A 27,717-nucleotide genomic window follows, 5' to 3' on the forward strand; every position below is an offset into this window, starting at 1 on the left:
AGGACAAACAGAACAGTGTTACTGCAGCATTCTGATTCCAGACCAACAGCCACACCACACAAGCTGAACTGATAAAGCAAACCCACAAGAAATAAATAAATGTAAAATCTTCTAGGCATTTCTAGAGGGTCTTTTAAGTATAAAATCTTTGTTAACTAGAATCAGAACTTCTGCTTCCTACTAAATCAGAATGATAGCACTTTTCTGTCTCATGAGGAAGATATGAAGATAAACACCTGCATATCCCAGCCTTCAGAGAGTAATGGGAAATGGATGAGTTCCTTAGCTAAAACAAGAACACTAACAGTTCCTTTGCCTGGTGGTATTTTGATAGATATAATGAATGCTGTTGTATCTAAAAACTTCAAGAGATGTAAATAAGTACAAAAAATCAAGTCTGACTTTTTTGGGAAATGACATTACAGATGCCTAAAACACTTCACAGTTTGAAAAGCTGAGAAGTTGCATGTGGACTGTTCTGGCAGAAACAATCCTGTTCATTACCTGACTTCCTCTCATCTACTGTGTACTTAGAGCACATATTCCTGTGCAGCTAGAGGTTTTGTTACAGACAGAAGGATGTTGCTTAGTGTAGCCAGTATTTATTGCCTAACTTACTTTTTATTTTAATAGAAAAATATGAATTTGGAATATTTTCCAGATAATACATCTGCCCCTATTACCTGCACCTCAGAGTGTAAGACCAGCCAGAAAGGTAGTGAGGACAACTGCATTTATTAGCAGTGAATAAACTGATCTATCTTTTTCTGTATTAGCAGTGGGAGATCCCAGGCACACTAAGAAGTATCTGTCTGCTGACTGACTGTCCTGGGTTCAGCAGTAGCAGTCATTTTTCCCCTTCTTGGTAGCTGATGCAGTGCTGTGTTTTGACTTTCAGCCTGGGAACAGAGCTGATAACAATGATGTTTTGGTTTGGCCAAGGACTTTGTGAGCCTCATGCTCTGCCAGGGGGGAGGGGAAGCCAGGAGGAAGCAGAGACAGGACACCTGACCCAAACTGACCAAAGAGGTATTCCATACCACAGCACGTCATGCCCAGGATGTAACTGGGAGTTAGCCAGAAGGGCTGGGAGACTGCAGGGTTGGAGGAGGTATCGGTCGGTGCTTGGTCAGGCTGAGGGGGGCGAGTTATTGGTCGGCTGGTGCTGAGGTGTTGTATTCTCTTCCCTTGTTATTTCCTTTATCATTATTATCATTGGTGGTAGCAGTAGTGATTTGTGTTATACCTTAGTTACTAAACTGTTCTTATCCCAACCTGTGGGAGTTGCATTCTTTTCGATTCTCCTCTCTGTCCCTCCGGGAGCAGGGGGAGGGCAAGAAAGTGGGGGAAGTGATCGAACGAATTGCCTGACTGGGTTTAAACCACGACACTGACATATACAAGATGGCACACTTTTGTGTCAAAAATGTACACAGCTGCATGCACAGGGTGCAAACTCTGATGTCAGGAAAATCATCAAGCACTTTGGATGAGGAAAGGAGCCCAGTAGCTGCTCCTATAGATTCCTACACAGAGACAGGTTTTTTAAAGTCAACCAGTGCCAATATTTAGCTAACACATTATCACTTGTTACTATTTGACAATAATTTAAGTAAGCACCTAGGGAGAAAAAAAATGGAAGTGATCTACTTTGTTTTTTTTTAAATCAGATTCACTGAATGATCTTTGGGAAGAAGGTGATTTCTTTGTTTGTTTTTTAAACAAAACCTGAATTTGCACACATATTTACAAATATCAAGATATGTGTGATCACATATTCTGGCCAGAATTATCTGTGGTGAGTCTGAAAACAAGAGATGTGAGCTGAGTGCATTTCAAATCTTCAGTGTTCTTCTGCATGTCTACAATGCTGTGTGTTTTTTGCAGCCCTTATCTGTCTTAACAAGCAAAGCTTAGAACCAGGTTAAGCTGTACTACATTGTGGCATGGCCTTCACACCATGAGTATGCCATCTAATGCTTGCCCTCTCTGTTGCCTAGACTTGCTTAGGATTTCCCCTTGATTTTGTTTTTCTTTCAACCTTCTGATCCGCAATTTCTTCTTTTAAACACTCATAGTTCACGCACACCAATACAACATTTCACTTACAGAAGTCTTCATCGCAAACATGCAACCAAGTCCATTTTCCCAAAAAATATACTGTGTATATCTTTGTTTTATCCCAGAAATGAAGACCTCGGCAAATGATGAGAATCACAAAACAGGATAATCACTCTGCTTTGATCTGAAAAACTCCTACTTCAAAATTAACTAACTAATCAAAAGAGAGAGGAGAGAGTATGCAAAGGCCCAGAAACAAAAGACTTCTGTCAGATTGGCAGGCTTTTTCCTTTCCTTGACAAAACAAACAGAACCACAATGAAAATGTTCTGAACATGGAAGAGAGTGCTTTTTGGGTGTATACAACCTCAGGAATCCTCAAAAAGATACCAAAGAAAACATGCCTTAGTATTCACAGCAAATTAATCAAAAAGTTGTTATCCCAAAAGAATTAATAAAATCCACCTCATATTTAAGAGTCAAGTATGCAGCAACATTCACCATCATGTACATCTCTGTCCAAAGGCAAGGGAATACAAATCCCACATGTCCAATAACATTTTCCACAGGCTTTTTGAGAATCAAAATAGCTCATACATCACCAACAATCACATGCTCATAAATTATAAACTACTGATTTTACCATGAAAATTATACAGAAGATGAATGGTAAAACAGAGTACAACTGCTATATTTTTTAAGTCATTTAAACTCATTTACCTGTAAAATAAGTATTAGCAGGGAGAGTGGAACTGGCAAATCTGTAATATCCATTTCCTGGGAAACGAATCCCTTTCATTACTTCTGCACTCCATGTAGCTAAAGATGCATCCATCCTTTCCACCTGGTAGACAGGAGAAGGTCCATTAAGTTCTTCAGGTTCATTCCAGTTTATCTTCACCATTGTGCTATTTATTCCTTCAACACGAGGGGCACTTAGTTTTCTTGGAGCTATGCACAAAAAGAAAAAAAAGAAAAACACAATTATCTAGATATCATTGTCCAGAATACTTGGAAAATTATTTAGTCACATATTTTTTGCAAACCATCCTGCTTCAGTTGCTGATCATCTGAAGAATAAAGGCAGATATCCATTGAAGCTTAATCAGGGGGAAAACAAAACAAACACCCTAACATTCTTAATAAGAATTTACTTGTAATTCCACAAGAAATACCTTATTTGTTTCTTCAGGCTTTGGATAAAGGTCTCTAGTACTATATCTAAAATATTCCTTTTTTTCCGTAACCCTTAAGAATCTGAGTCACCAACTTCATCAAAAGTATATTCCTTCCTTGCTTAGCCTCTCATGTCATTTTCACTGTATGCATGTATGTGTACGACTTTCAGCAGTGGATCTGAATGAAAGACCAAAGGCAAATCTTAACAGTTAATTAACTCTTATTATATCTCAGCAGTACGGTACATGACAGCGCAAGTTTTCCATCACTAAACTCATCCTCATCAACAGAAGCAGAACAGCTAACTGTCCACAATACTGGATGCCCACCAGGTTGCTTTCCTCATGGTGTGCACACAAGGCATTAGCATATGTTCAGATAATTATTCAGATCAAGAAAACAGTCACCTCTAACTTTTTTCCACCAACACTGGTGCACAGTAAGACTCCATACAAAGTTGCTTCTACGAAGGTATTGGCGTTGATAGTTTTATGTTATTACAATGAAACTCCCACCATTAAAACCAACACTTTGACATTCTTTTAAACATTCTGCTGACCTTTGTCAATCTATAGCTGAGTTTTGAATAAAAGTTTATTTAAAATACCATGCAGTAAACCACAGAAGAGCAGCATGACTTGTTTGGGTAATGGCATGATGGCCATACAGGTGGGAAAAAAATGGACAATCAGTGAAACAAGAGAAGACATTGCCTGATGAAGTACAAGAAGATTCTAGTACCTATAGAATCTATATTCATCTTATCCTGCTTTTTTTTTTAATTTCCCCTTCTTCCCCTGATAAAAAAGGATTTAACAGAAACTTTGTACCCAGGAAGTGAAACACATTGACAACTTGTAGAAATTACTTGTTCCCATAATGACACAGCAAAGAGCAATAAATGCCTTTCTACAATAATAAAACCTCTATTAAAATACAGGCCTTCAAAATCTGACATATTACTCCACAGCACAGCATTGTATGTAGCTCGAATTCCTTAGAAAAGGAGAAATGGGTTCCTTTTGAATGAATTAATAATGCGCTTTTAAACATTTTTGCATCTCCAATATTATTAGCATGGTTTTATTTTTTACTATTTGTCTGTAGCATGTTAATGCTTTTTTTTTTTTTTTTTTTTCTCCTCTCTTCACTTTTCTTGCCCCTTCCTAACTTCGTAAAATATTCTTCTTGTAGAAAGCAGGGAGTGGGAGGACTGGGAAACTGCCAATGGCACAAACGCACTCTAAATTCCTGCTTACGCATCATTTATGACTTCACAATCTAATCAGTATCTCACGGTATGGTAGAAATTTACTGTGTCAAAATTGAAGCAATGTCACATGAGGTCACAAGCTTTCCTCCACATGTAGGGCATAGCACTAATGAATTGTAGTATTATTGCACTAGAAAACATGGCTTAACAATCAAAACTTCACCTTTGAGCGAACAAGCACACCTGGCATTTTAAATGCAAACAGAAGAGGTTGAGCCCTCCAGTTTAGCTTACTGCTGGTAAAACAGAAATGTTAAAATTTATTAGTTCTGAAAGGCATACAGGTAACTAACAGTCATGACAATAACTATATCTTCCTTTAAAGTTTAGTATTAATAAATGGCAGTTACTTGGACCATAATTATTGCATCTCTGATATCCAAATCTGAAGCTTTTATGGGGCTTATGCAATTAACTACTTAAATGCATCGTAACACTTGCTTCCATGACAGGGACATATTGATTTTTTAATCATTTTCAAGTCTCCTCTAGCACAAATAAATGTACTACAGTTACTGTTAATGCACTGTGTATACGCATTAAACACTGGCATGACACAATTTATTATTTTGTGATATATGGAACAGAAGCCTACCCTTTCAGAAAGTAACATCCTTGCTGTAACAGTAGTATTTAAACTACAGTCTCGTTGATGCTTGAGAATTCTTGATCATCAAGACAACAGAAGACTGTACATAATAGGTTGCGCAGGTAAGACAGAAAACAAAACAAAACTGAAAACCAAACTCTGCACAGGAACAGACAGGATTGAAAATAAATCTGTGGTACCAGCCCAGCAGGGTACTAAATGCTGAAATTAAAAATATTCAAGACTAAAAAATACAGTATATATTTTCCTAAAGGTGTCACTGTGGTACCTGTAGCTACTTTCTGAATGATGAATCGACTAATTTTTTTAATTTTTTTTAGTCATGTTCTGTTAAGACACATCTGTCAAAACAATGAGCATACTATATTTTAGTGAATTCAAAGTCACATTTTGTGTATTTTAATTATGTAGCTTTAATGTCTTGCTATATAATACGTATTTAATATATTATAAAGCTAAAACAGTATTTAAAAGCCCATGATTGCTGCATACCATTGTGTAGCAGAGGGCACAAAAAAGACCAATAAAGACAGATGGTCCATACAACTTATGCTGAAGTCATATATCTAAATATAGATGTTGCTACACAGGTCATTACAAATAAGCCTTTCCCATGTGCTTATGCACACACATGTACACAAAAATGAAGTTGGTAAGTAAAGAGCAGTTAATTTTGTTTTGTTTGAAATAATATCATTTTAGTTTTAGGCTCAAAGGCAGATGCCAGCATTTTACTCTGAACAGATGGTAATTCCATCTAATAGTGCATCTCTGTATTAGTAAGGTCTGTTGTGTATACAAACAGTAATAAACACTAGGTAAGGATCAAAATAAATTTTAATTGTTGACATTAAATTCTGGCAGGTGCAGTTCTAAGGATACAATACTCCTTTCTCAAGTCTGTCAGGTTTACTAATACAACTGCTAAAGCTTTCCCATACTCTGCCAGATTCTTGTCCCAGGAATAACATGTTTACACTGTGGCTAAATTTAACAGGCTTACATACATCTGAATAACTACTGCTCAGCATACTGTAGGTAGGTATTTGTCCAGCCTTCCGTAGAAGCCTTCAATTAGCCATTCTGAATAGTTCAGGAAGCTAACAGTAACAAAAAGTATACAGTTCATTATTGTTCAGTCAAATTCAAAATGCATACGTACAAATTAAAACGGAAGAATGTGGCAAATTCCAGAACAAAACTTAACTTTTTTACATCTTGGAGTTTACCTTGCAGGTAAATATCTTGCCTCACTACTGGTACCATCCCTTTCTTTTTTCCTACAAGTTACTAGTCCAAAGGACCATGAGGTTGCCATAGCATTTCTGGTATGATCTTTTCTTTCTCTGCATTTCACAGTAGTACCAGTCATTTCAACAGTAAGTGAGTCAAGAAATAAAATTTTCTGACAATATTTTGGCTTTCTAGAAGAAATCCATTTCAGACTCTTCCCCAAGAAAGAAATAAACCCACCCATACTGGATATCAAAAGAAAATTTAGTAACATGGCTGTGTTACAATCACATTTCTTTAGGAATAGATGTAATACACGCATTTTTAAAAAATCATGAAAAATATATTGCTTCCACCATATGGGACAACCAACGACTCACCACCCGATTTAAGATGCAGCATATTGAGCTGACCATATGTTACAGTGCTGTTGAATGGCTGAGTGATTCATGCCCGTCACATTCTAGTATATCAATTAAAGCTCCTTGAAGTCTGCATGATTTGTGTCTCTGTTATTAAACCCTGCTAATTCATCCCACTTACACATCTGTTATAAATCTCTAGGAGTGCTGCATGATTCATGGCAATCTGTGAGCATGGTACAGCAAATTCTTCTCCTTGTAATTAACAGTAAATTGTTTTACTGCCATGCAATGAATTTTTCAGTTATATTGCAAATGAACTCCTAAATGCACGATTCTTTCTGAAGAACTGACTTATATTATTAGGCAATTAAAAAGTATTGCTTTGAACCAAAAGCTTTTAATCAAGAGGAATGCAACTTAAACATAGCTTAAAAACCTTGCAAATTTGACACAGAGAGAAAAGAACAAACAGCTATTTTCTGAAGTAGAATATGTGATTGGTAGGGGTAGAAGAAACAAATAACTTTCGAGTCTCTATTAATTTCCTGAAACTCAAAGAGCAGTTTAAATACAGCTTGAACACTTGGCAAGACAAGTTTAAGCAGATACTATTTATCTCACAAGTTACTTAAGTCATCTGTCATTATGAAATTTCTCAAATTACTTTACATTTTCCTAATTGTAAAACAGCGTCTTTATTCTTGAAATAAATAATTGGATAATTAGCCAAGCTGAATCATCAGAGGATTCCAATGCTGCTCAAGTGTTCTTGTCAAAGGTGAAGCAAATTCATTTCAGCTTTGCCTCAGCTCTCTGAAGAAGCTTTGATTTTTTTTCCCTGCTACATTCTTGGCAGCAGCCTCAAATTCATGAGTCCATACATCAAGTCAGTAGTTTAACAACAAATGAAATTAAATTCAAAGAAGGGAAACTAATTGAAGGACAGCAACAAAAGTGTTTGGTAATGTGCTTTATAATATGGCATGCCACATTTGCATGATAATTTTTCCTTTTAGCATGGAGCAGAAAGTGACTAGCTTAATGAGGGATTATTCAAGACAGGAATGAACAAAATGCATTCATAACTAAGAACAAAGATTGTATTACGAAACGGAAACAGGCAACTGCCGAGAAGTAACTGGATGATTGGTTTATGCATTATGAATAAAAAGGTAGAAAAATATTTATATTAGTATTCACTAATGACTATATATATACAAGATTGTTGTAATTAAAATTATAAATTAACATATTAAGAGTGCTTGTTTAATCACTTTGGGTCTTATTCACAATGAAGAGATTTATGTACATGCGTGGAAAACAATCTGTGTTTCCAGGCCAGCAGCAAATGGCCCTCTTATTCCTCTTCTGTAACAAAGGAAAATATACATTACTTCCTACCTGTTTAATGGGTATCTGAGATTTTAAAATTGAGGCATAGCATTTTGTAGAAAAGCGCTCTATGACAGACAAACAAATTCTGTATTGCCATGACAAATGGATTGAGGCTTTTGGAAAAGGCTTGCACTGGACCTTACTTGTGAATGGAAAAAATGGACAAATTACTCAGATTAAAAGGGAAATGAAAAAGAAAATGATATCAAGGAGTATAAGACAGCCCAGAAAGCCCATCAACATCATTACCCCAGCAAACCCAGAAGCAACTCCAAAGTCACCAATACAACTGCTTGAGAAGTCTGCCAAGAAGCCAGATGCAGCTGGTGATGGAAGAGTATCTTCTACAAATTAGCTTCTGAACTCTGTAATTGCCATCAAAACCAAAGGATCAGGAATACAACATGCTGGGGTACATGGCAGCAATCACAAAGCCATACTTTCATGTGTCTTAAAAAATGTTTTTAAATTAAGTTTAAAAAAAAATTAGATGGGCAAAAATGAACTTAATTATAAGAAATCAGCTCAGTCGCACAGTAAGTAATGAAACAGAGCTGTATAGATTTTTTAAGGCACCATTAGACTATCTGATTTGAGAGAGGTAGTATAGGTAACTATACTAATCTAAGCGCACATGTGGCTAATTCCATCCTGCTGCAATGTCAGAAATTGCTGGGAACACATTTCTCTGCCTGACTGAAAAATTTGGAAAACATGTATGTTTTGTCTTGAGAGGCGCTGCAAAAAACAATGCAAGTAATTCATAATTTAATACAAACACATTGTCACAAAAATATCACTTTTAAGAAGCTCGGTCTTTCACTGGTACCATCAGGTATAGCTCTGTAGATCCAAGGTACCAGCTCAGAATCCTACATGAGATAAAACCACAGAGCAAAAAGCACTTTGGAAAATAAAACCAATAGCCTAGGACCTTATTAGAAGGACAGGCTGAATGCCATTCTCAAAAATATACAGGAATTTGAACTCAGCAGAACCTGGAGAATGGAATAAAGTAAAATGTTCTCTAGGTGTTGAGGTGAAAAAGATATTTACTGTCCAGAATTGCTTTCAGTTACATACATGCAGTTCCATTTGATGATCATGGGATAGCAAAGACACACAAAAAAAAATCAAACTCAAATTGGATTTCCAAGTATTAAAATCTAACCTTTTCCTCATCAGCCAGCCAAGGTTTTCAATTGTATGTGCACAATATTGCAGTGCAAAAAGAGTATTTAAAATACCACAAGAATTGTGGAAAGCACATCCTCTTAATTTAACATTTAAAACACTGATGAAAAAATTATGAAACAATTGAGTCTTTAAAAAGCCAGCTATTTGTGTATTTGTATCTGAACATACCAAATTGAGGATCTCTTTCTGTCCAGTCCCTTTGAGTAACAGAGATGGGTTAATTCTCTTCTTCCATTACCTTGACATGCTTGCTTTGATCTTTCATCCCAACACTGCATTACCATGTGACACTGATTTCCAACATTCTTTACCATTCCTGGAACTGGTCACACATCAGGCATACCTGTTCAAATTATTGATCAAACCTGTTTTTTTCCTGGTTTCATATGCATTTGTGACAGCTTTCACTGAGCTTTTTTATAAAACAATTCTTAATAATTTTATTTTGTTTGCTTCTCTCCTTACTGGTTTTATTGTCTTCTTTTATTACCATTTAAAACTATCGTGAGTGTATATATTGGTGAGATGGCACATCCCTGGTATGGATGCCTATACTGGACCAGGTTAGATAGGAGTTCTTTATGTTTGCTTCTGGATTATTTTAAACAATTTTAAGTTATAGTCCAAAACACTTTTCATTGAAAGATCAGCAGACTATTTCTGATGGTTCTGCTTCCTTAGGTCTTATCCCTACATTCTGCTGCTGACTCCAGAAGTCTCTTTGTCTTTTAAATCCTTTCTCAAAACCTCTTACTTTCTTCCTCAGCATTTTTGTTTGTAACGATTTCATGCCCTTGTTTCTGCCTTTGTTTTTATTTGCTGTCTTACGCTGTATAAAAAAAACACGTTGCCAAAAAAAAGGATTTATTTTAAAAAGTATCTTTTTTTTCTAGCTAGTCTTCAGATGAGCCTAATGGTTATCAACAAAACTTAAAAATTACTTTGAGTTTTAGTGGCAAATTTTAAAACGCATTTGCAATTCCAATTGCAAATTTAAAGTCATCAAGACATGGCAAATGTAAAGTCATTGAGGTACCCAATCATTTCAAATGCTCCATGTGATAAATCAGTATACTCCACACATGGAAAGTGTGGAGATGGTTTTCCATTATTCTCCTCGGGATGAGAGGAGAGATACTAGTCTAAATTTAGTATAACCTTTAGCTCAACGTGGAACACAATTCAAAGCTCCTGGACTGCGTTATGATGCAAGGAGCACATTTCAGTCAAGACTTCCACCAAAAAGTTCCTTTTGCCAGGGCATGCAGGAGGACTGGCATCCAGCCAGGGAGGCTCTCTCTGTGGCAGGGAGACATTCCTTCATGAAACAGAACTCAACAGTCCTAGAAAGGCAAATTTAATTTCATTTTGTGCCATTTAATGACAAAAAAAAGGTTATTAATGGACTAAGACTTAATAATCTATTTTTTCAAATGACACAGACCTGTTTCTCCTAACATTGCTCCAAGTTTGAACTCCCTTTGATCTAAAAGTCACCACCTAAGTAGTGTTTCTTTTAAATTGTGTCTGGAAACACAGTTTTACAGAACTTTACAAAATGGAACACACACACACACACATGGAAAGATGTAAATTATTAAACACTTTTCTTCAGAAATGGAAAATGTGAATGGTGGAATATAAAGTCACATGCAAAATTTATGTGGTTTACCCTTTAGTTTGTCAGAATTCAAGACATTGCATTAACATGCTTTAAAAACATAAAAGGAACCCACTACAGGACTGATCCTTTGCTTTCAAGGCTTTACAACAGTAAGCAGAAAAATGCTACACTGTGACACAAGTAATAAATTGGGTTGTTATTCTATTTTGCATTCTCTTGTCTTCTCTAATGTGATAGGTCTCTAAGTATTAACACAACCAGGGAGGAGATGGTCATAAACAAGCTGTCATGCATAACCAAGCTATTGTTTCTGAGTCTTTTAATACATGTATAAATGCAAAGTTGGATCATTTGTAGTAATAACATGTGCATTTAGGCCATATTTGTTTCCATGGTTATCAGCACAGACTGGAATGCTCTTCCCTGCACAGCTGCGTGGTATCGATAAAGTCATGCTCATACAAGTAGGAGGCTGTGTAGAGTGAAACTTCAAGTAACAGCAGCATAAGGAAACAAAATAAGTTTTGAAATCAGCAGTTCAGCAAGAGAGAAGACTGATAGAACAATCTTTGCTCACTGAAACACAAAGACAGTATGATGGAATCAAGGAACAAATCACCTATGACAAATGGATAGGCAATTAAATAGATGAAGAAGAGAGGACAGACTAGAGGTATTACTTCAAAAGCTTAAATTCCACTTCAGTTCATGTATGTAAAGCTTCCTATTTACTTGTTTTGGGCAACTCCTCATTCCCTATCTGGAAGCTCCTACAGCTTTTCATTGATTACACAGAGTAGCTTTGATGGAATTCAGACAACTCAAATACAGCCCTGGGAGCCTAGGAAAACATTCTGCACTGAAGAAACTTTCAGATTTTTTCCTACAGGAGACCAAACTACATTAAAAAAGGTAATTTCAAAGATCATCATCACAACATCCATATGACAAGGCCATTAATTGCTTAACTAAAAATGCTAATATCGTGAAAATAATTGATGTGTTTTAAAGCCTATACAAAGGAAACCACAATGTTAAGTCATCAGCTCTCAGCAAGTGACAAAAACACACATATACATAACCTGCAATTGAGAGAGCTGTACACAAATTCTATTGCTATAATAGCATACCTTCAATTTTCATTTAAAACATTTTGGTTTTAACCTGTCAAGATAAATAAATAAATAATAATTATGCAAGTCACTTTGTATTAATACAACACCTACCCCTGTCACTGCACATCAAACTAAGATCATCTTAATGATATTACTTAGTAAACTGTGTGTCAGTTTTGCACTTTGGTGCAGATTGTTTCCTTACCAGCTGCTAAGGTTTGCCCCATGCCTGGCTCACTGGCTACACAACCAACTTGATTGCAGAGAGTAACAGTAAAGTTGTATGTCCTGTAAGGTTTTAATCCCATCACTACATAGGATAGCTCATGAGCCTCAGCTACATGCAACACCTACAAAGCAAACAGATTGGAAGACAACAGCTGGTTAATAATATTTTTATCCCTATTATTTGATGACATGTTAACTAGTAAGAAACTTTGAATTTGCAGATTGCTTCATTTGGATGTGAAAAAGCCTGCAAAGACCAGTTGAGGGAGATGATTATTTGGGAGAATCTGAACAAGCTAGGATTTAGGTGATAATACTTCCCACCACACTGTTTAATGAGGTAATAAGATAGTTCCTGAGTGGATAAATGAGGAAACAAAGTTATTACCTCATAAAACTGCATGGTGGTACAGCTATCACTACAAACAGCACAGCTACAATCCAGATGACAAAAACGACACTATTAAGTGGTGAAATCTGACCACCATTGAATGAGTGACACGATTAGCAGGCATTAGAAGGGAGGAGAATAACTGATACTTACAGACATTTGAAGCTATCAGAGAGTGGAACTGAATAAACTGTTGTATTTTAGATACCTTCTTTATCAGTTGTTTATTTAAATGAAAAAATCTTGCAAGCCTGTGACCAGAAGCAATTTACATTTATTTGTTGTTACAAAAGCCCCAGGAGCAATAGTATCCCCACTTGACAGACAAATAAACTGAGACCCATCTGTGGTACTACTGAAAGACAAATTCATCTCTGAAACAAGAAATACAGTACCAGATCCACTCCCACATTCTGAATACCTATCATGTTTCTTGGCTAATTCCTAAGCTTTGAGCTTGCTACTATTACCATGGTATTTGTTTGCCAAACCCAGTCACCAGAAAACTACAATTGTATTTTAGTTACATATTTAGACTTTATAAAGTTGGTTTCCCCACTTCAAAGACTTGTCCATTATCCAGGAAGCCAGGCAGGCACCTTCTTAATGAAAATGTAGATTCCTACAATACAACATGGCTTTAAGCATATCAGCAAACATAGCAGTAATACAGAATGTGAACATGAAAAGATCAAGGCAGTTTAAATGTTGCTTGATCTCATCCTCATAATTTTGAATCTCACTCACTATTGCAAACAAGCCAACTCAGGAATACAATTTAACACCCAAAATGAATGTATAAAATTAGAGAACACTCTGGATAAACTGATAGGCGAAAAAATTAGATCAGAGGATACACAGCAAATCAGGGAAACAATTCATCACAACATCAAGAAGGACATCAGGCTTTATCAATTTACTATTACTAGTTAGGAAAATCTTAATGTAACTAACAAGAATACCTGAGAAAACGGTGGCAAGAATCTTTGTTCAGTCATCAAGTTGATGCTGTATCCCATCACTTCTCCTCTTGCTAAATTATCTTCAGGTTTTTCCCATGACACATTGAGGGAATATGGTGAAAGAGGGAACACTGATGGAGATGGCATGAACACTGGGGCTGAAATAAAGGTAATATAGTAAAACTGATAAAAGAAGTGACCAATGTGCATAATGAAAGCTTTCTCATTGTAATTATAAAACACCATTCCTGAAAGTCTTATTTTTTTCTTTAGCCTTCTGTTCAAGTCTAACTGAAATTTTCATCTTTTGATAGCATATAAAAAGTACCTCACCTATCATTCTCCTGTTTTCTACTCTAGCAATCAATGCAGAATAAAACTCTGCTTATGTCTTCAAAGAAATACTAATCAACACTAAAGTCCTAACCCCTGCAGCAGGTAAGAAAGAACAAATGAATGTAAAGGTCTTGAAGAAAAACTTTATGCAACCTGGGAAAAAACTGATAAAAGCAAAAAGCGTTCAATACTTCAGCATCTTAAAAGCAATTTTGTTTGCTAGGCCAGCTTGAAATTAACATGTCTCTCACTTCTTACAAAACAGTTCCCCTGTCTTCCACAGTAAATCTGTAAAAGGATTGTTTGCACTGTAGTTAAATCCCCACCTGATTACTCTGCAATAATAGGATACCAACTCATAGCACTTCTGCTATGTACAAACAACTGCACTAATGGACCTCTTCCCAAATACAATTTAACACTTTTACAACATATAGTATTTAAGCACAGGGAAGCACAAAGACTCATTTTGAAATGGGAATTAGTTTAGCTTGCTGTTTTGCAGGAGCAAGTGACTGAGGGCATGATTTTCAAGCTAACAGCAAGCAAAAGCATCAGTGATAGTAGCAGGGGTGTTTAACTGCAAAACTCAGGCTCTAACAGCCTAAAACCAGCCTTAGATTTCTTATGAAAACATTGACATCAAAAACTGATCTTTCAAATACATCAAGTGCCAAGCCCTTTTGAAAATCTCAATGAAAAGGTTATAATAAGAGCCACTGAGAACTGGCTAAACTCCAGGGGAAAAACAGTCCTTATTGTGACACTTGACTCCATAGTAGTATATTAAAAGTTTCAAGCAGTATACTCCTGAAAAGGTAACGTGCTCAAGTTATTCCAAAAAACTGCTTTATAATCAAAGCCTCAGTTGAGGAAAATTCATTAGAACCCCCTTTCTGAATATATGTACCCTCTTGGACAACTTTCCTTATTCAAGCCAATTGTTTCTACATTTGTGACAAAATTGACAACCTACAAATTGTGACCAAACCAGTCTTTTTTTATATTTTCTCTTTAAAGAACATATAAATAGCAAGTGGGAAAACAGTCAAGAATTCAAACACTGCTTGGTAGATTTTGCAATCTTGTAGTTTTCATTTAATTAACAGGGATTATTTTCTTCAACAATATGATCTTATGGTAAAAAACAGAAACTTTTTTTTTTTTGCTTAACATACTAAGTTCTGAGATAATCTGACCTATCTTTAGTTTAAAACTGAAAATTTGACCTTATTTGAATCATCATCAGACACGTTTTATTGAAAAGAAAAAAAAAGAATGCATTCTAGTTAGTTTAGTTTTTCCTTTTATTTGTACCAATCAAATTAAGCCGAAACTTACCAGCCTCTCCTGTTTGTCCTGATATCCAGTCTGAAGATATGCTACCTGCCATGTTTACTGCTAGCACAGAAAATTCATACTCTGTGAATGGCTCCAGATCAGTGACTGTGGTAGTGGTCTGTGGTGGAGCCAGAGCGTTTTCATTAGGAGACTCCATAACTGGTTGAGGACTGAACCATCCACTGCTTTGAAAAATACGAATTTCAAGAGGGAGAAAGTTCCCAGCCGGCTTTAACTTTTTTCTCATGTAAAGTTCGTATCTTATAATTATGCCTAGAGAGAAAAAGTTTACATACTTAAACAATTTCTACTAAAATACCAACACCAGTAGATAAGAATCTATCAATCAACATGGGAGAAAATATAGCATTAGAAGCTTTCCTTATTTCTGCTATTTTGATCCAAATAACTCTGGCATTTCTTTCATTAAACTATTGCTTTTCCCTTCCATGCAATTTTGTGATTTGAAAACAACTGGCTGGATTACAGGATGAGTTCTATGACCCTCACCCTCAGGACTTAAACTTCAGATCAAATGTTACTGCAAATTGCTGCAGGCCTTTGATTTTGAAAGGGATAATTACTGATTTTTTGATAGACAATGTGGATAAGGAATTTTTGAGTAACAATTTAACAGAACATACTACTGGATAGAAGATGTGTCTGTGTCAGTTTTCCATCAACATAAACTTATTACATACACAGGAAGGTCTCACCACTTTGGAAATAAAACAATTTGTATTGTGGTCTGAAGTGATACATGATCTAGGATGGACCATGGAAACAGTTTAGCTGTAGGAGTAGACCACAAGAAAGCTGACTGGAGATTTCCCCAATGGAAATGACAAGAAACATAGCCAGGAGAAAGGTAATTACCATATAACATATATATTTGGGACTATTCATGTACAGAACTGGAGAGGTTGTTTGGGAAGGCCAGGAACTCCAACCAGACCAGACATCAAGAGAACTATGATAATATTGCTTAAATCTGCCTGTGATGGCAACTACATGCACATGTCTGTGGGGTAAACTATAAAGAATATGTGCTACAGCAAATATCGTGACCTGCATGGTAGGAACTGCCCCCCTAAATACATAAAGGCACTCTCATGCAGGCATTCTTCCTGCCTGATCTGGTAATAGCTGGCAAATGAGGTGTTCAAGAGAAAGCTGAACTCCCCACAAACAGATGCCCATTCTGTGAGCAGACCAAAATGTTTGTTTTCGCATGCACAAATACCTCTGCATGTAAGCGGAAGTTCCCAAAACTCAACTGCACATATACTGAAAGATAAAGTGTTTACCAGTCAAATCTGTGGCATCACAAAGGTATCCTACAACAGCTGTGTTCTTATTTTCAAAACCCTAAAATATTATTACACAAGTTAGACCAGCAAATCTTGGCAATCGCCTAATCTCTTAACAAAGTTATACTGGTAATAGAATTAGTTACCACACATGACGGATGGTTTTAAAACCAGACTTCTCTGCTAATTCTTAGAGGCGGTTTTTTGCATAACTGTTATCTGCTTATTTATTCTTTCTCAGATAATATCACCACATCTGTCTGAACTAGGCAATCTGGCAAATTAGGAAAAAATTAATTTTTCTGTAAAGGTTTTATTATAAATGTGATTTTTGCTGCAGCAGATGCCACTAAGGTTGTGCTGGTTTTGGCTGGGGTAAAGATAATTTTCTTCATTGTAGCTAGTACAGGGTTGTGGTTTGTTTGGATTTGTGCTAGAAACGGATCACAAGGATGTTTTAGTTACTGCTGAGCAGCACTTACAGAGGGTCAAGGCCCTTTCTGCTTCTCACACCACCCTATCAGCAAGTAAGCTGGGTTGTACAAGGAGTTACGAGGGGACAGAGCTGGGATAGCTGACCCCAACTGACCCAAGGGATATCCCACACCATATGGTGTCATGCTTAGCATATAAAGCTGGGGAAAGGAGGAAGAGGGGGCTTTTGGAGTGATGACGGTGTTTGTCTTCCTAAGTAACCGCTACATGCGATGGAGCCCTGATTTCCTGGACGTGGCCCAGTATCTGCCTAACCATGGGAAATGGTGAATGAATTCTTTGTTTTGCTTTGCTTGCATGTGCAGCTTTTGCTTTACTGGTTAAACTGTCTTTATTTCAACCCAGAGGTTTTCTCACTTTTACCCTTCTGAATCTCTCCCCCACCCCACTGGGGTGGGGTATGAGTGAGCAGCTGGGTGGTGTTTAGTTGCCAGCTGGGGTTAAACATGACAAAGAGCTAAATCCTGGACCAAACACAGTCAGTTGGAGTTCTGGATGCCAAACAAACAAAACAGACTCTGAGGATATATTTAGTGGCAGACAGGCAAATAAAGACAATGCCTCACTTCATTCTCAGTTGATGTCGCATGGATAAGGAGATCCTAATCAGATTTGAGAAAATGCTCATTTTTCTTTGCAAAAATCTTTGACTTACGGAAGTAAATACAACATCTTACCATTTGGTTTCTCAGGTGGTGACCATTCCACAGCCAGTTCTGTAGAGCTGATGGTTTCTATCAGTGGGGGGTGCAGCCCTTCTGGAGGAGCTTGTGCAGTAATTACTGTTACTGGCTGGCTCTTTAAGCAGCCTCCACTAGTACAAGCTTGCACAGAAAAGACATACTTTGTAAATGGAATGAGATTCCCAATAATTGCTGAAGTTTCTAAGCCTTCATACTGACCGCAAGGTTGGAGATCAACAAATCCAGTACATGTCAAAATGTATTTCTCTATGGGCCCAGAGGAATTGGAGAGGCTTGTCCAGTGAAGTAAAACAGAGTGGTCATTAACAGGAAAGAAGGGATTTAAATGCAAGCTTCCCACAGGTATCCCAGATTTTGTTCTGTATGTCACTGAGACACTTCTTGTAAAACCATGAACATTGTTGACGTGGATGTAATAAGAATAGAAGGTGTATGGAGACAACATGGTATCAGTGAAGGTCTGAACACCTAAAGCAAACAGGAGAGAAGAAAATTGTATGAGTAACACATTAAAAATAATCCTAATATGCATACCTATATGCATACCTAATATGCAGCCCTAAACCAAGAAGTAAGCTATGTCTCCTTGCATAAAATCACAGAATGGTTAGGGTTGGAAAGACCTTAAGATCATCTAGTTCTATGATCTTCTTGAGATCATTATGAACATAGTAACTTCTCAATTCTTCTTTTTTTTTTTTTAAACAGGGAAGCTCCCCACCCTTTTTCCATTTATTATCTTCCACAGCATATTGGCATCACTAAAGAAATTATTTTTCCACTGAATTTCTCCTAGTTCATGCTTCAATCATGAGCAAGATTAATACAATCATCCTCTTATTCCTCTCTTGAAATAATTCTTTCAAATGTAAATCACCACCAGCTTAGAGGGTCTGATTTAGAAAAAATCGAACAAAATCATTCTGACAGGTTTTGTATCTTTGTTTTTTATTCATTTTGTACTGTAAGACCAAATATTTCATCTTTCTGTGCTTTCACTTCTAAAATGGTGCTTAATAGTTCATTTTAAAGCATCTGATCTTGGACAAAATATGAAATAATTATTAAAAATGTATATCCAAGGTTTACTTTACCTTCTTCACCCCCTACTTTCCATTACTCTAGATAGCTTTGTAGCTATAGCTGCATTGACACAGCTGCCCCGGCTGAAGTGCTTCTGGGCACACACGTGGGTACCAAAGCCAATGCGACGAGTATTAAGTCTTGGACAGGCTGGCCAGAACCCTGGGAGCAGGAGCGTGACCAGCAGTTGCTATAAAGGCAAGTAAGAGCCTGACACGTGTCCAGTTCCCTCTTTTATGGCCAGAGAAAAGAATGGCCACAGAGGCAGCGTGAGTCAGTGCTACAGAAACCTGGGAGAGCTACACTTTATGGGATGATCAGATTCCCATCCTATATGCCTTCAACTTAAAGGAAAAGAGAAGAAAATAAGAAAGAAAAAAACCCAGTGAGGCTGCTATCAGCACCTGCAAGTATCAGAATTCCTTGTGACATGATGAAACAGGAGCACTCCCTGAACTAGATTCTAGGACCTCCCTGCCTCAGAACCAGCAGCCTTGATCTAGAACCATGAGGTTCCCTAGAACCAGCTCTATAACTGCCTGCCTACCCAGCTACCAACTCCAGAATTCACACCTACTGGAGAGACAACTGCACCAATACCACCTCTACATGCTCTACAACCAACCCATCCCCCAGAAAGAGCCTCTGTAATGGGCCAGGACTCTATGGATTAAGGCCAACCCAGACTCAAAGGCCCCAGGTCTAATGTTGACTGCAAGCATGTTACTTTTCAAATACAGACATGAGAAGAGGCAGATCACCCAGAATGCTGGTATCATCTGCCAGAAAAGTAACCAGCACCATGAACATGAGAAGGTTCAGTCAGTAGTGAATTATAAGCCTTCCAAATTCCACACTATACCAAGTTAAGAAACCTTATTGAAAGTTCTTACAGGATAAGCAACATATTCTCGATATTCAAATGCCAGCAGATGACTTCACATCATTAAGTAGGGGGATTGCCAGGAAGTATCAGAAATGTCTTTTGAAACAAAATCTATGTTTGTACAAAGTTTTGTTAAACAGAAACATATTAATGGCTTGTTGGCCAGCTAAACACAATCAGACATTTTTACGCTCTACAACGTTAATTCTTATTTTTATTAAAGTTAAGCTTTGAAACCAAATTGTGGAATTGGAATGTTTTCTATCACCCCTCCAAATTTCTTTGAACGTTTATTTCTCTCCCCTCACTTAATTCCGTGCTTACACGGGTCGCATACCTTTCTTCACGGTATACACAGCAGTGTCCAAATTCACAGCATAAGGCACAGAGTAATCAACTGTAACACAGCAGGATGCACCAAATTGTAAAAATACAAGGTGCATTCCAAGGATCTGTGTTCCCACTGAATAAAAGGTCTTTTTGATTTCCCTCCAGGGTAAATGCCGATAATTAGAAAGACTCAACTTCCGAAAAATACTAATGCTGCATTGAGATGAAAATGCAACAAGCTAAAGAAGCTGCTACAACAGAAATCAAACCTTAGTACCATTAAAGCACATCTATAGCCTTAAAAAAGGGAAAAGAAAAAAAAAACCAAACCAAAAAAACAACAAAACCAAAACAAAACACTTTGATAAGAGGATCAATAGTAGCACAAAATGCCTTTCCAGCTAGGACAGTGTTGAATCCTTGAGGACTGCCTTCTGAGGATCCCTTTGCAAGCCTCAGCATGACAGATGTGGTGCTGCTGGAGGCAAATCAGGAGCTCCACTTAACAGAAGGTGCTAAAACTTAGAGGCACTTTCCTAATCTGTTAACAGTTTAAAACTGTGAGGATGAAAAAAAAAAAGAGTTTAAGCACATTATGGTCTCTTCCATTCACTCTAATTCTTTATCTGGGACTTTATGCTTCTATTAGATTCTGGAGAAATTTGGAGAGAATGCTTCTGGTGAGTCAATTCTAAAGTGTTTCAGATTAAAAAAGTAAAAAAATGTAAGCCATTTTGGATCACTCAGTTTGCCATATTTTAGACTGGGGTATTAATTTCTTTCAAGGAAAATTAATAACACAGAACAGGAACTCACTAAGGGAAAAAAAAAACTATGCATTCAAAAACATAGAATAATAATAACAAATGAGAAATCTTTAGGAAAAAATGCACATATACATAGCTATGTGCACACAAATCCACAAATTCTTTGATGTGTTACTATAAATACTTACTGTAAGGGTAGTAGTCTTCAGTTGTATAAATTTCAGCCTCATCCCTATACAGATGGTAGGTAAGCCTGTTAGAATTTGGTGAGTCAGGGGGACTCCACAAAAGACTGATGACAGAGGAATTGAGAACTTCTCCTGTGGGAGGAGGTTGTTGGAATGGAGCTAAAAAAAAAAAAAAAAAAAGAAAACACCACACCAGAAAAAGAAGGACGTAAAAATGAAGGTAATCACAAATCACAGAAAGAGATACTGGCAGCCTATGAAGAGGTCTGAGCTGCTTCAGAAGTGATTGGCACTGAAGCACAGCTCCTCCTGGCATCCCTGTTGCCCATGCTGGGCTGGAGGTTCAAAGGGAGAATCTCCTCTACACATGTAACTGATGCTACGTGGAGTAAGTGTGATGCATTAATCACACAACAGGCTCAAACAGGAAATCCCAGTCATCCAGGAATCTTGGAAGTGATCATGGACTGGCCACAAGGCAAAGACTTCAGAACGTCACCAGAGGAGGAGGTAACATATTGACGAGGCCCCACTGTATAATAAATTACCAGGTATGCTGGTTTGGTTTTCTTCAGGGTTGTTTTGGTTTTTTTTTGGAGGGGTAGAGTGTGTGGTCATTCCTTTTTCTATTTCCTATTATTATTATTTTTATATTGTTACTGTTATATTTTATTTTATTTCAGTTAAACTTTTTTAACTCAACCCATGGGGTTTTACCTTGATTCGCCTCCTAGTCCTACTCAGGGAGGGGAGAGTGAGCAAGCAGCTGCATTCTACACTTAGATAACAGCTGGATTTGAACCACAACAACATCAAATTTACACATTTCAACAAATGACAGATAAACTTAATCCTTCTCCCCCCAAAGCAAGTACAACACAGTTTTCCAAAAACTTTTTTTCTTTTTAATATATTTCAAGACCTCTATAGAATGGGAACATGTCTATCTGGTCACATTATTGAAGTCTATATTTCAAATATAAACATGTAATTTATTGTTTTAGAGGATTCATTCCATTTTCTCACAGGCCAGGAAGAACTTCATCTAATAAAATAGAAATGGAAAGTCCAACTAACTACAGATTTTACTGAAGTGCTACACTAAGCCTGCTTAATCAAATGACAAAAAAAAATGAGGCAAATTTTTGAAGTTATTTAGACAATTCACTCCCATTTGTTTCCAGTGAAATTTAAATCAATGACAGCAAGGTAGCTAACATTTTAAGAAACCAGCTTCAGGTTCTTATTTACCAAAATACTACTCTGCTATCACCTCCATTAACTTTGGAAAATGTGCTACTTAATTGCTCTGGTATCAGTGAAAAGAAAAACAAACCTCTGTCTCACAAGCCAAAAGTCTCACATTTTCAGAAAGAGCAAAGCCTTTCCTGTGTCTCTTTCATATTCCAACTGTATGATCATGGTCCATTCTAAGATAATGGCTATCATTCAGTAATTAAACTTTACATGCATAAATATACACATATACAAGGACATGCACGTTTTATGGGTGGACTGTTTTATGGGTGGACTCAATGATCTTAAAGATCTTTTCCAACCTAAATGAATTTATGATTCTATAGTGTGGATTTAGAGGAAAACATTTTGGTCTGAGAATGAGAATAGGGCAGCACAGAAATCAGCATGTAAAGTAAGCTACCAGGAGCTGGATCCAGAACCACCCAATAAGCTTTTCTTCCTTACATTCATACATATGCAAGCATTCTTACATTCCTGCATACATGAGCATTTCTTCCTTATGTTTTCTTCCTCACATACACAAAAATATCAACATTAGAAACATGTGGGTTTCATTCATCTTCTCTCCTGTTTATAAACTATCATCATCCTCATAACATGGATATTTGCTTAATACACACTATTTGCCAAAAGTTAATTATCAAAATCTGTTTGGCCCAGCTAATAGCAGACAAGAAGCAAAGAGTGAAGTTGCAGACAGAAAACAACATGAGCACCTCAAGCCACACAAGTGATGGATGTGGAGACTTAGGCCAACATCAGTGGCTTTTTAAACATACAGGGTCTTAATACAAACCTAAAAAGTGAGTTGAAGTTTTTTATTTAGAGTAAGATAATGAAAAGCCCTGCTTCTACTGCAGTCTCTCAGCCAAGACACAGCAGAATATATTTCTAGAATTCATTGCATTCAACAGAACAGTCACCATCTCCCACTAGAAAGCAGAGGTTGCTTTGCTGCCAGTCTAGAGGGGTTTTGTTCAGCTGAGTTAGGAAGTGAATGTACGCTTAAGTACCTACAGGAGTAAAGCATATACAAGAGTAAAGAATCCAGAAGAGATAAATGCTCCTAAATCCCTTTTACATTTTGGAAAGTTTCTCTCCATGCAATACATGCTCACAAGACCTGAGCAATCACAGAAATTTATCAGCATAACCTTCCTTCTTCATTCTCAGTCTCATACTACTGCATATTACTCCTATGTGTCTGCTGGTCTGCACTGTGGATGTGTAAGAAAAGTATTTTATTTCATGTTTTTTTAATGGAACATCCAAGATATTGTTAGGCAGAAAAAAAACAAAAAAAAACCAAAACCAGATCTTTTCCTAAAAGAATGTCAGTTGAACGGTGACAGCAACTTATGTTTGCTTCCCTCTGCAAAGACTTATAATGAGTAATGGTCTGAGTCAACAAAATACTATTCTGCAATGAAAACAGCCATAACTACCAAGCCAGGAAAAGCTGTATATCTGTGCAACAAGTTAAAATATTTTGGTATGAACAACCAAAGGACTGCAATTGCGATATCACTTATGTCCAGAAGAGGACTCTGCTTGTCATTTCAAATAATGCCTGATGTATTTTTTTCAACTACTATCTATGGTATTATTTATCTGTGTCATATTATTATTAATCAATTTTATAGTTGAATTGCCATTGACCTTTATCCAATGTATATCCCAACATAAATAAGTAGGTTGGTTTATGTTTGCAAAGCACTTTCAAGATGAAAGCATCATAAAAACGCCATGTATTATTATATATTCAATTGAAACATCCTACATTTTTTAAAGAAACAACAAGCCAATCGACTATCTGCACAATGAATAGATACTATACTTTCTACAGAAGAGTATGGGGAAAAACAAAACCAAACTGTATCTGACCACTTAAAAAAAATAAGTATCTTTGGAAACAAATCAGTCTCTTCCTTCTATCGCATTTCTGGCACTGTGCATTCCACAATGCATATTATTTGGAATTTAAACTGATTTTCAGTGAAATACAAATTGAAATCAAAGGGATTCTATTCCAGACTGAAGCTGTCTGTCCTTGTAAACTCTTTGTGTGTGTATGTACATGCTTGCAAGTCAATAGAGTGCACATCACAATGATGAATGTCACACAAATACCTACACAGAATACGCATAAAAAATAATCTGTTGAAGGAGGATCTAGAAACATACTTCAGAGGTTACTTGGGAATGTCTAACCCTGTTGTTGCATTATACATGGCTACCTAAGTCTCACAGTAGGATCGGTGTGGCCATTACTAATTAGGCCTGCTGACAGAAATAACTACTTAGCATCTGAAGAACACCTCATTTACATTGCATGGTATGATGTCCTCAAAGCCTGTTTCTGAACATCGACCTGAAGACAACTTGATAATTCAATTTTCTTACTATATATATTTTTCCTCTCCTTTAAAATCCCTGCCAGCTTTGCACTGCTGAGTAAATCTGAACATTTAATTCTGACTAATTATGACACAAAGGCTGAAACTGCGCTCTCTCTTCAGATCCAGACTCACTGCAAGGACAGAAATGCAGATATTCCATTGCAATGTGTTTCTTTACAATTCTTGATATGACCCTCAGCATAGCATTAGGCCCACCTCACACATGCAGATTTATGACACTCTCTTAAACCATACTGCATATTTTCCCAAAGCAACTGAAAAAGCAGCCTCCAGCGGGGAAAGGCTACATTGCACTGAGCAGATTCTGAATTAATCACAAGGAGCAGGTCTTGAACAGACCTTCTGTTCTTCAGACCACCTGAAAGCAGATCTCCTGCTTCCTGTTAATGGCAGGAAAGTGGGCTAAGCTGGAAGTTGTACAAATAGTATTGCATTTGTGTGACTAAAAGGTGAACTCTGCATTGGTCACTCCAAAGAACATAGTGGGAAGTGCAAGGGAACTATGGGCCATTATTTCTCACCAGGTAGGACTGCAAGCATAAGCTGTGTGTATGACAGGAAGCATTCTGTGCATCTCTCTCTAGAAAACACTCCTGAGGTACTCACAGTGAAAATCACCCAAACTTCAGAGAACAGATAACATTAGGCTGACCTAATTTAAAACTCAGTAAATCAACAAAAACAAAACACTAATCTGAAAGACATGCCTTTAAGACCTAACATCCACTTACTCTTACTGCAGCCAAATAAGTTGTGGACATCCAAATTACTAGCATCCGGAACACAGTTGTCACATTTCAAGCCAGTTACAAATTGTTTACAAAAACACTGTCCAGTAACAAGATGACAAGTTCCACTAATGGCTCCTGCAGGATGACAATTACAGTGCTGACATCTACAAACAAAAACAAAGCAAGAAAATGATCAAAACACATTAACACTGCAGTTAAGCACAGTAGGGTTTGGTTTAAAGGATCCTTGGGTAACATAATTAAAGAATCATCAACAGTTCAGGAGCTTGAGACACAGGAGAAAACCGGTTAGTCTGGTGAAAAAAAGTAAATCTTACCAAAATGCTGCCTGCATTCTAAAAAAATAAACATTGACATCTCAATGACAGAATAAAATTTAACACACAATTAACTTCTCTCGTGATCACCTTGGTTTTCATTTGATATACTATTTTCCCCACTGACATTCATTTATAGCAGGGATACTAATATCAGATTATGCAACTATTCAAAGGCTCAGAGCATCTCAGAAGTTACGCAATTTTTTCCTTACTGCAAACATTGTTATGCTACCTACTGCAAAACAGACTGCTGTTATTTGCCATAACAGAAAGTCAACAATGGCAAATAAAACTTTGCGCTTTAGATCCTAATTGCATTATATTTCAATTGCTGCACATTAAGGATAGTTTTGAAATAACATGGACTGGGGAAAACCTGAGACTGTACGGTGCAGCTAAAACATACGGGGATATCTACACTTCATTTTCCTTGCCCTGAGTTGGAAAAGTCCAATTCTCAGGCATAAGCAGCGTCAGCCTTGAGAGAATCTTAACTTACTCCAGATGCTAGGACACAAGATGATGAAACAGCAAAAAGACCTTGAAGAAGCACAAGAGGGAGAGAGTCATGCCATGTTCCCTTTGCTCTCCTAACCCTAAGACTTAAAAAAACTTGTTATTTTTACTTGTCTAATCTTTCCTTGTCCAGTTTCATCAGATCTAAGGAACTAAGCGGTGATGCCTTTACACAAGTCACATTGCTGTTTTCACAGTCATCACTATCACCTTAATCTAACTCTTCTCTATATGAAGGCAGAGATAAAAGTGAGTTCAGTTATGGTTAATGGCTTTTTAAGGCAAAGGAGGGTTGAAACTGTTTTCACATTAGGACACTAAAATTCAGGTCAATAATCACTGAAATAGACACTAAATGTGACAGATTTTTAAACAGGTTTAAGAAAATTTTCACATACATTTTCTGCCCATCACAGAGCTCTCTGTATTAGAGTTCCTTTACTCCACAGCACCTCGTGCGGTGTGATCTCCTGGGGAATCATTCAACACCCTTAAAAAGGCTGGTAAAAGCTAAAGCTCCAAAATAAGCTGCAAATTTGTTTTATGGACTAATATCCTTTTGGGAATAAATAAAATACATTCTGTCTTGGAAAACACTATATTGTAGTTTGCTCTCTTTTACAGTCAGGAGAAAAGGGCAATTTTTTCAAACTGTAGTAAGTCTTTTCATCTGTAGATAGGGCATTCAAATCCCCCTTCAAAGAGAGATTTTATTTAGACTATATAAATGTTATGACTGAAAAAAAGAAACAGTTTAGTTACAGAAAAAACAAAGACAGGATTATTTGCTCAGTGAGAGAGCACTTTATTATTTCATAATTTCATTGTGTGATGATAATTTAATGCATGGGGGGGTAGTTAACAAAAGCGTCTCAATAGATACACAGTAAAAGACAACCTGCTCTTACTGCTTCTGTATATTACCTCACCTCTTCGGAATAAGGGTCCCCTGAGTATTCCAGTTTTCATTATCATTCACTCATGAGACAATCAAACTCACACACACGTACAGCCACAGTAATAGTTTTCAGTGCCTGGCAGGGTGGGGCTGCTGCTTTCTGCTTGCTGCAGAAATTCTACGGTAAGTGTAGGGTCCTTACGTCCACCTACACTGAACTGGGCTCCAGATCCTGTACATAGCAGCATGCATGTCACCATATTCAGCTCAGCAGGATTACACATTATGGTTGTGTAATCACATGCATCATTTTCTTAAACTGCAGAACACCAGAACCAGATCTGTTGCTATGCACAGTTCATACTTTGCAGTCTGGATTAAGGATTTAGCCAATTAAGGATCTTAAAAAAAGAAATAACTAATTCTTTTAAACTTTGAATCATGTAAGAAATATTTTCAGAATTATTACTAAATGGGA

General features: G+C 37.0%; 1 protein-coding gene across 4 annotated transcripts in view; it reads right to left on the reverse strand.

Moving 5' to 3' along the window:
* Window positions 1-27,717, reverse strand: part of USH2A (usherin) — a 372,149-nt gene that overhangs the window by 268,666 nt on the left and 75,766 nt on the right. For all 4 annotated transcript variants that reach the window (XR_009747198.1, XM_061475268.1, XM_061475270.1 and 1 more), the window contains exons 15-21: window positions 25,485-25,648; window positions 21,074-21,232; window positions 17,793-18,287; window positions 15,311-15,583; window positions 13,634-13,791; window positions 12,258-12,402; window positions 2,782-3,012 (exon numbers count right to left, since the gene is read on the reverse strand). Coding sequence is in view for 3 of the 4 variants with exons in the window: in XM_061475268.1 (XP_061331252.1) it covers window positions 2,782-3,012; window positions 12,258-12,402; window positions 13,634-13,791; window positions 15,311-15,583; window positions 17,793-18,287; window positions 21,074-21,232; window positions 25,485-25,648 (1,625 nt within the window). In the remaining variant the exon portion in view is untranslated. The remainder of the gene's footprint in view (window positions 1-2,781; window positions 3,013-12,257; window positions 12,403-13,633; window positions 13,792-15,310; window positions 15,584-17,792; window positions 18,288-21,073; window positions 21,233-25,484; window positions 25,649-27,717) is intronic.

This window comes from Pezoporus flaviventris, unplaced genomic scaffold (genome assembly GCF_033815535.1).
Source record: "Pezoporus flaviventris isolate CSIRO_AGI_PZ_B2104156 unplaced genomic scaffold, CSIRO_AGI_Pfla_v1 ptg000083l, whole genome shotgun sequence".
NCBI lineage: Eukaryota > Metazoa > Chordata > Aves > Psittaciformes > Psittacidae > Pezoporus > Pezoporus flaviventris.